The sequence below is a fragment of the Cajanus cajan genome, chromosome 10, assembly GCF_000230855.2.
Source record: "Cajanus cajan strain Asha chromosome 10, NIPB_CcT2T_4, whole genome shotgun sequence".
NCBI classification, from domain to species: Eukaryota; Viridiplantae; Streptophyta; class Magnoliopsida; order Fabales; family Fabaceae; genus Cajanus; species Cajanus cajan.
The window spans coordinates 20135361-20145392 of NC_138526.1; the positions used below are offsets into that span (position 1 = coordinate 20135361).

Sequence of the window (10032 nt, forward strand, 5' to 3'; positions counted from 1 at the left end):
CGCTGCTATTACGGGCTTAGCACCTACTGGGGATAGGTTTTATCCCGATCTTTTCGAGGAAGAGATTTCGATTAAGGAAACCTCGATATCTTGGGATAAGAAAACCTACTTGGCCTTTATCACTGCTCACATGGGACAAACCAATACTCTTGTCTCAACTTCAGAACACATTGCTTTCCTGATGTATTGGCTCTCTGCCTGTGTATTTTGCACCCCTTCTCTCCAGGTTCCTAAATACTACTATATTTTGGCTCAGGCTTTGCATTTAGAAAATAAAATTTGTTTAAGTAAACTTCTGTTAGCCTCCCTCTATACCTGTCTCGATGAAGCTTCGGAAAGTCTTTCCCGTGAATCAGGCCCTCGTAATCTCTCTGGACCACTGTGGTTGCTTCAATTGTGGCTCAACACAATTTTCGAGAAGAGACTTTCTTTGACTTCATCTTTTGCCCCAATGTGTGACCTCGAAGGAGCCCGTTTGACCACACTTACTCCTCGCAAGCATTCAGTCAACAATTTCGCGAAGTACATTGATGCTATTCTTAGCTTTACTGAATTTAGTGAAGACTTGGCCCCTTTCATAAGTACTACTTTGCTAGGCCCCCCTTGGCTTCGACAGAATAATCAAGTTGGGCAAATTTCTCCGGATTCTCTCGAAATGTGGTTCGAGTTCCTTTCTTGGGATATAATAATATCTGGCATGCGTCAAAAGGATGTTAGGATCTATCCTTATCAACCTCAACTTCTTGCTCGGCAGTTTGGTCTTTTCCAAATGAAACCTCTCCCCCTTCGACGTAAGGAAAGTATCGACGCTGATATCTGTGTTGAAAAAGGGGACTATCAGGAAGTTTTGGATTTCATCCTACGTTCTGATAAAAAACTTAAGCTCACCCCATGCAATTTTTCTCCCTCCTTCTTAGTTTCAAAGTGTTATCTTCGATGGTGGTGTCAATATTATGTAGATAAAGTTCTCAACTTTGATGATTTTTTGAGGAAGATGATTAATTCTCCCCTTTCTTCGCAGGGCCCGAAACAATCAGGTACTTACAACAACCAAACTATTATTTATCAATTCGAGCAATTTTTTAAAGTCTGTTATCGACCTGACAATATTGGTCGAACCATCTTTGATGCAACTATTTCTTTATCGAAAATGGTACAAAGGAACATCCGCTCGAAAAAGGTAATTAATCGTCGAGGCAAAACTGATTTTGAAAAATTTTGTCCAAAAAATATACCTCCTCTTCCAAATGCTCTTTTTGGTTTAGTCAAACATTTATCTCGCCCTCCTTGGGTGAAGACACTCGACCCATTTTACCTTGAGCATAAAGAGATTCTCGTAAAGAATCGAGTTACCTATGCGATATGTTCCGTGTACGATTTTCCTCGAAGAAGATGGTGGCCATTGTGTTGGGTCGATAATACCAATCCTCCTCCTGGTAAATGACTATAACTAAGAAAGTTTCTCGAATTCCATGTTATACTCATCTCATCCTTAACTTGTGTTATGTAGCTGCTATCCCTCAACGTGTTCCTCAACATGTTGAAAAGACTCCCAATTGGGAAAGTGATGAGGATGAAGGTAAGGGGTCTTCACTGAAGAGTCGAAAAAGAAAGACTGCTTCTGACAAGGTTTCTCTACGCTCTAAGGTACCACTCTTTTCGATCTACACTTTTAATCGAATTTTGGATTTACGCATCCATTCTTTCTCTGATTCTTCTCGTATTCTCAGAGCCTCGAAACCTCTAAAAAACAAAAAGCCGATTCATCAAACACCAAGACTGTGAGTAATTCATTTTCGTCTTTACATTCTCTCTTCCTCTCACTCTCTATTTTAAGTCTCGACCATAACGATTTTCATTCTATTTTCAGGTTTCGACCACGAAAAAACCGGATAAAGGGAATGGGAAATTAGTGATTCCTCTCCCTAAGAAGACTCAAAAGCCTCCTGTCGAGAAACTTCTCAAGGATGCTATGAAATCAGTCCCCAAGGTATTTTCATTTTTAATTTCGATTCAGTTTTCATGTTTCTTCGACTTTTCTGAGATCCTTGCTCATCACAGGATGTCGAGATAATCCAAGTCGACTCCTCTCGGGAAATGTCCATAGATATTCCTCCTGTTACTGGGGTATCTCAACAGGTTCGCCTTTTGCTCATCTTTCATTTTTCTATATCTTTCCTTAGTCTTTTCTTCTAATCTCATCACTTGTTTGCAGTTGGCAACTCCTCAACTAAATGTTGCTGAGATGGCCTCGATAATGGCCTCAATAGAGATTCCCCCTCAAGTTGATGATGGGAAGATTCCTTCCTTAGAGCCTGTGGTGAATATGGAAACTCTCCAACAATCCTCGCAAGGTGAAGCTCATTCTTTCGAGCTTAAGCCTCCTTTCAGTCCAAATAAAGGTATATTCTCATCATCTTTCATCAAGAACTATGTTTCTTATATTGGTTCTTATATTTTCCTTTTTCTCTATGCAGATTCAACTGAGTCTCCTAGGCCTTTTACCACTTCTCCTTCGACCTAGGGTGGTGTCGAATCTGCCCAAGGAGGTGTCGAGTCTTCAGTGCCACCACTGTCTTCGATCCCTTTTATGGATCTAGATTTGATAAGTTTCTTTCATGAAGATGATGACGAGGTCAACAACATTTTCGATGTTCTCGAAAATTGGACCAGTGGCACCTCCGCTTCAGAGAAGGTTCCTAAACCAATTTCTCAGCCACCTCTCACTTTTCAACCTCTGCTAGAATCTTTTCGGTCGAAGGCATATGTGGAAGATCTCGACCAAGCCTTTATTCTCCCGGAATTCAAAATTGAGGTTCAACAGATGATCGATGACTTGCTATCCTACCCAGACCTCCCTCCTGCGGTTCACCTCAAACTTCAAGAGTTTATCAAGCCGTTCCAGTCCAAATGGTCCACCTCATTCCAAGAGGTGGCTCAAATCGAAGTCGAGAGCGAGGGGGATCGTACCAAGCTTGAGACTCTTCGATAGGAACTGATTTCCATCAGAAAATCTACCAAAGAGATGATTTCTGCTTTGAAGAAACTACAACAAGAGGAGGTAGATTGCACAGCGTCAATCGAGGCCTTACAAAACGAGCTGAATAACCTCCGCTCGAAACAAACTACTCTAAAGGCTCAAAGCCAAGAGGTTATTCAACGTCAAAAGAACCTCAAAGAAGAAGGCAAGGTGATTTCTTCTAGGCTTGCAAAGACCCTCGAGCAGAAGAAACACCTAGAGGCTCAGTGTGCTACTCGGAAACAAAGTTTGGACGAAGCTTATCAAACTTATAGGGATTTTAAGTCCAAGTTTTGTAATAATTAAATTTCTGAACCTTGATTTAATTTTCTTGGGTTTATGCTGGATCTGTGACTTAATATTCTGACCTTTTATAAAAATATTTCAAGTACTTCTCATTAATCACTTTAGTTGCTGTATTCGAGTTTATTTCTTTAATCACATATGCATTTTTCGAATATACTTGCTCGATTATAAAGGGGCCTTCCCAATTATAAGACCACTTTCCCAAACGTCAAGATTTCTGATCCATGGGAAGAATCACTTTTAACACTAAGTCTCCAACTCGAAAACTACGCATTTTGACTCTTTTATTGTATGTTTTCTCGATTCTTTCCTTTTGTTGAACAAGATTTTGTAATGCTATCAACCCTTCTTCCTCTAAAGATATTAACTTGTCATACATTAAATTCCAATAATCCTCGATAGGCAAGTCATTCTGTTTCTGTATGTGAATTGATTGCAAATTAATATCTATAGGAAGAATAGCCTCGTGCCCATACACCAGTTTGTATGGGGTAGTTTTTGTGGCATCTCTTGGTGAATTTCTGTAAGCCCATAACACTTGAACAAGAGTTTCGTGCCAATTTCGAGGCTTGCTCGAGATATGCTTCTTAATCAAACTGATAATAAGTTTATTAGCAGCCTCTACTTGTCCATTTGCTTGTGCATAGTATGGTGTCGAAGTTATTAACTTAATTCCCTATGATTGAGCATATTGAGCAACCTTTCGACCCGTAAAAACTGTGTCTTGATCAGTGATAATTGTTTGGGGAATTCCAAACCTCGTTATAATATGATCTTCGACAAAATCAATTATGTCTTTTTGCTCAACCTCCTTCAAAGGAATTGCCTCAACCCATTTTGTGAAATAATCTATGGCAACTAATATATATTTATGATTTTTCGAGGAGGATGGATGAATTTGCCCTATTATATCAATTGCCCAACCTCGAAATGGCCAGGGCTTAATGATCGAATGTAATTCACTTGCTAGTACCCTTTGTATTGGTCCATGTCTTTGACATTCCTCACAGCTTTTTGCGAATTGTATACAATCTTTAATCATGGTTGGCCAATAGAGACCCTTTCTCGACAAGGTCCACTTCATCTCATTACCTGCTTGATGTGCTCCACAGATGCCTTCATGTACTTCTGCCATAGCAATATAACTCTCATGGATTCTGAGACATTTAAACAGAATCCCATCAAAACCTTTTTTATATAATTCATTGTTTAGCAAGACATAATTGAGGGCTTGGAGTTTGATTTTTCTTTCGACTTTCAAATTTGGATTTTGCAGGTACTCGACCAATTCTCTCCTCCAATCTTGCTGGCTCCATGAGCTAACACTTAGATTCTCTAGATCACATACCAATTCATTCTCTGTGTGAATCAGAGATTCGAGACATTCCTTACTTACTTTATATCCTGATGCCACCTGAGCCAATTCATTTGCGATGGTATTCGCATGTCGAGAAACATGTTGTAATTCGACTTCATCGAATGCGTTTAGTAATTGCACAGCTCGAGTCTTGAATTCGATTAATTTTTCATTCAAACCCTTATACTCCTGAGTTAGTTGTTTAATAACGAGTTGTGAATCTCCTCGAATTACCACTTTCTTAGCACCTAACTCTTCAAGGATCTCGAGACCAGTAATAAGCGCTTGATATTCAGTTTCATTATTTGAGTACCCTCTGTTCATTTTTAATGACAACTTAGTTGGAATTCTTTCAGGAGAAATTATCAATAAACCTATCCCAGTGCCTAGTTCATGTTTCGATCCATCGAAAAATAATTCCCAAGGTTTGGTATTTACGTAATTGATTTCTTCAGTTTTTTTCGAATGATCCACGAGAAAATCTGCAACTACTTGTCCATTCGTGGATTTTAAAGGCTCAAAATTTAATGAATATTCAGTTATGTAAGATAGGTTTACACAACATATACTTAATAACATTACTTCGACAAAAATATTACAACATCACAGGGTCTAAGATAATACTTCAACTTTGTACAAGCAACATAAAGACTTAAACATAATTTCTCTAAAGGAGTATATCTATTCTCAGCTCCTACTAACATTCAACTTAAATAATAAATGACTCTTTCGATGTCATTATCATCATCTTGCGCCAGCATGCCTGCAACAGTCGAATCGCTAGCCAAAATGTACAACTTCAGTTGTTTTCCTTTAGAGGGTGGTGCAAGCACTGGAGGATGAGCCAAATAAGCTTTGATTTCATCGAACGCTTTCTGGTGCTCTTCATCCCATCGAAATTCCTCCTCCTTTTTCAGACGCAATAGAGGAGTAAACACTTTAATTTTACCAGATAAATTCGATATGAATCTTCTAAGAAAATTTACTTTACCTAGGAGAGATTGAAGCTCTTTTTTTTTCGATGGAGGTCTAGTTTCCATGATAGCTTTAGTTTTGTTTCTATCAACTTCGATCCCTTTCTGGTGTATGACAAATCCCAGAAACTCTCCTGCTGTAACACCAAAAGCACATTTTAGTGGATTCATTTTTAGACCATGTTTCCTCATTCTCTCGAAAGATAATCTTAAATGGCATAAGTGCTCCTTTTTTCGTTTTGACCCAACAATTATATCGTCAATATACACTTGTACAAACTTACCAATTAAATCATGGAATATTAAATTCATTTCCCTCTGATAAGTAGCACCTGCGTTTTTCAGTCCAAATGGCATCATCACCCATTCATACACGCCTAAAGCACCTGGACATCGAAAAGCAGTTTTCGATACGTCATTAGCTGCAATATAAATTTGGTTATATCCAGAATAACCATCAAGTAAACTCATAATTTCATTACCTGCAGCAACATCTATCATAGTCTCAGCAATAGGCATAGGATACTCATCCTTGGGGGTAGCTGTATTGAGATCTCGAAAATTGATGCATACCCTGAGTTTTCCATTCTTTTTTATAATGAGCACGATATTCGATATCCACTCAACATATCTTGAGGTTCTGATGAACTTTGCTTTCAATAACCCCTCGATTTCTTCTTTTATCTTTTCGATTACTTCAAGAGCGAACCTTCGAGGGCTTTGCTTAACAGGTTTCTTTCCAGGCATCATAGGTAACCTATGCTCTACCAATCCTCGATCCAATCCCGGCATTTCATCGTAATCCCATGCAAAGCAGTCTTTATATTCATGCAATACTCGAATTAATTCCTCCTTCAGCTTTCCTTGCAAGAGTTTTCTAATATAAGTAACCTTCTTATTTTCGACAGTTCCCAGATTGATTTCTTCGAGTGGGTCCTGAGATTCTAACTTATGTTCTTCATTGGTCGCTGTCGCCACCGGCCCAAACGGGCCTCGGCGGTCGCGAAGACGGTCGAGCTCGCTTATTATTTTAGTTTTGAAAATGTATAGGATTATTAGAACGACTTGTTCTCAAACTGAGACCTTGTCGATCTTATCCAATTTATTTATTAAATGTCTCACCAATCCATATTAATCCCAAGCGGGACCCTCCATGGATTAGTGGTTTTCGCAAAAGGAGGGTTCGTGGAGTCGCCACCAATGTTTTACTCAAAACATTGGAAAAAGGGATAAGGCAATTGATTTTATAAATCAACTTTGGCCATTACAACCAGGGTCGGGTAAGGGAGTCGGTTACGCATGGGGAAGGTGTTAGCACCCCACAGCGCCCCTTTCGGGTTCCCTATGACAGATTATTTTCTAAAATAACAGTGTAAAATTACTAAATTACCCCTATTTATTCTAAGCAATTATAAATTAACTATCTACATGATGACAGTTTAAATATGCACACAGAAAGCAGTAAAAGGATGGATTTAAGAAGAAACCTCTTGAAGCGTGCTTTTATATATTGAGTAAAACTGGGAAGCTTTTTGGCGTTCCCTCGCTCTACAAGCTCGCTCGCTCCTTCCTAAAAACTTTTAACTATGGAAATCCGGAAGATTTCCCTTCGACTAGGTTCGATCCTCAAGCAAAATGGCTCGGGGCTCAAGAACTTTGTCGGATCAACTCTCCGAGTGATTTCTAGGGCAGAACACTGCTCAAAAACCCCGGAATACTCAAGGAGAGGGTTGAAACTATCTGAAAAAGTGTGGAATGACGTCCAATTGACGTCATATTTATAGGGAATAGGCGCAATACGGCCTACAGAAGCAATACGGCCGTATTGAAATTTTTGAACTTCAATACGGTCGTATTGAGTTCAATACGGCCGTATTGAAATTCAGAAATTTCAATGCGCCCGTATTGAGTTCACTGCGGCTGTATTGAAGTTTCAGAAACTTCAATACGCCGTATTGAGTTCACTGCGGCCGTATTGAAGCTTCAATACGGCCGTATTAAGTTCAGTACGGCCGTATTGGGCTTCATTCCCTCCACTTCCTTATTTTGAGCTATTCTAAGACCTCTAGACCTACAGAGAACCCTCCTAGGGCCTTCCAGGAGTCCTTCTGGCTGATCTTCCTTCAGTCTTCGAGAGTCTTCAAGCTTTATTTCCGACCCGGACAATTTTAGGGGTCTACAGCTGCCCCCCTTTACTTAGTCAGACGGCCTTTTGGTGTACCGGCTGACAAGTAAAGGAGTTGACCCAATTGTCCGGGTGATGCGCCGACCTTCCGACTTGTAGCGTCTTCCGGTGGAAAATTGTTGAGTAGCCTCTCCAGGTGAGTGCATACCTCGGCGCTTCTGACATCCTCGGCAGCTGAGTTTACCCTCTCCAGGGTCAACTTCACTCGACGCCCGAGCCGGAAGTTGAACACCAACGCACCTCTGATGACGCTGATGGTTGAGTACCGTCTCTCCAGACCTAGCCTCACTCGACGCCCGAGCCGGAAGCTAGACACCAGTATGTTAATCATCACCCTGATGATTGAGTACTGCCTCTCCAGGCTCTGCCGCTTAACATTTGGCAGTTGAGTTTGCCCTCTCCAGGGTCTGCGTCTTAACATCGGCAGGTGAGTTTACCCTCTCCAGGAACTGCGTCCGTGTCTCCTGATCACTTCGGCAATGCGAGTTTACCCTCTCCAGGGACTGCGTCTTAACATCGGCAGCGTGAGTTTACCCTCTCCAGGTCCTGCCTCTTAACATTCAGCAGTGTGAGTTTACCCTCTCCAGGTCCTGCCTCTTAACATTCAGCAGTGTGAGTTTACCCTCTCCAGGTCCTGCCTCTTAACATTCAGCAGTGTGAGTTTACCCTCTCCAGGTCCTGCCTCTTAACATTCAGCAGTGTGAGTTTACCCTCTCCAGGTCCTGCCTCTTAACATTCAGCAGTGTGAGTTTACCCTCTCCAGGTCCTGCCTCTTAACATTCAGCAGCGTGAGTTTACCCTCTCCAGGTCCTGCCTCTTAACATTCAGCAGTGTGAGTTTACCCTCTCCAGGTCTTGCCTCTTAACATTCAGCAGTGTGAGTTTACCCTCTCCAGGTCCTGCCTCTTAACATTCAGCAGTTGAGTATTGCCTCTCCAGGCCTGCTTCCGTGTCTTCTGATCACTTCGGCAATGATTTGATATGATTTTTGTCTCCACAGTCCACGATGCTGCTTCGACGGTTTTTCTGATTTTGTGCCGCTGAGGGCTGGATAACGCAGGGATCCGTCTAGGGGATGTGCAGTCATTCATAGGTTCTTGTGCCCCAACTTGCATTGCATTGTTGGTACCCATGGGGGATTTTTGACTCCTTGGGGTGTAGACACAGATGCTCTCTCTCTGAGTTGAGCGACGCCTTATGTTTGGCTGACATCCTTTTGACGTGGGTGGAGTATCCCGGTTGTCCTTATTCGGATGTCTCTTTTCGATTTCTTTGATTTTTGTAGCCTCTGTGTAGGCTGTTTATCCACTGGGGATTTTGTCATTCATTTCTTGACTGGCCTCTTCTGTTAGGCCAATAATCTTGGTGTTTGGTGCTTGGCTGGAGGCCAAATTCCGCTTGGGGAACATTTATTGATATTTTTTTTATTTTTCTCCTTTTGTAGGGGTGCCTCTTGAGTAGGCGACTGGGGATTTGGGGATCTTATGTGTCCCAGAGTATTATTTAGGAAGCCTCTTCAGGCTTAGCTTCACTCTTCGTTTGAGTTGGAGAGCTATCTTCCACTGAGGAAGTTTTAAGTCCTTTGACTAGATATACTGTTTGAATCATGCTTCCGTTAAGGAATTTTGCTGATCTCACTTTGATAGCTTTCACTGAGGAATTTGGCCCGTGAGTGGAAGCTGAGATTTCTCTGGGGAGTATTATTTCGGCGAGCCTCTCCAGGCTCAGTTATTCTGTACAATCTGTTTGCTGGATTTTCTATATCCTTGCCTTTTTTCATTTTCGGCTTTTTCTGTGTTTTTGCCTTTTTGTTGACTGCTGTCATACACAAGCAATTTTCTATTTTTCCTATTTTATGTAATTTCCTCATGATAAGGTCTTTGAATGTGCAACTAATGTGTGTGATGCACGCGATGCAAGTTTTTATTTTTGTTCTTTTATTTAGAAAAGTGAATGACTCTCCCTATCCTCTTCTTTTTTGGAGGAGTTTCTGTCATAGACGCGAGGGAGGATTTTTGTGAGCCTTTTATGCAGGAGATTATGGATTTTACAGGAACCCCTCCAATTTTCTTTATTGACCGATTATTAAGGAATCTCATACAATTTTAGAAATACCAACTTAGAGGCATAATCACATGGTCAAGAGAGAAAAGAAATGAATGGATATTTTATTAATATTCACAAATGTTTTT

The 10032-nt window shown here is 40.9% G+C and overlaps 1 protein-coding gene across 1 annotated transcript; it reads right to left on the reverse strand.

The window, feature by feature from the left end:
• Positions 1 to 5386: 5386 nt before the first annotated feature.
• LOC109806258 (transposon Ty3-I Gag-Pol polyprotein) lies at positions 5387 to 6448 on the reverse strand. The gene is made up of 2 exons (XM_083064714.1): positions 6139 to 6448; positions 5387 to 6078 (listed from the first exon to the last, which is right to left on the reverse strand). The coding sequence occupies exons 1-2, from the start codon at positions 6446 to 6448 to the stop codon at positions 5387 to 5389; spliced, it is 1002 nt and encodes a 333-aa protein (XP_082920840.1).
• Between the last annotated feature and the right edge of the window lie 3584 nt (positions 6449 to 10032).

What these genes read in the sequence shown, in the direction of transcription:
- LOC109806258 (XM_083064714.1), bottom strand. Translation starts at nt 6,448, where the DNA reads ATGCCGGGATTGGATCGAGGATTGGTAGAGCATAGGTTACCTATGATG. An exon ending in TATGATAGATGTTGCTGCAG is followed by an intron (nt 6,079 to 6,138) that starts GTAATGAAATTA and finishes TTTATATTGCAG; the next exon opens with CTAATGACGTATCGAAAACT.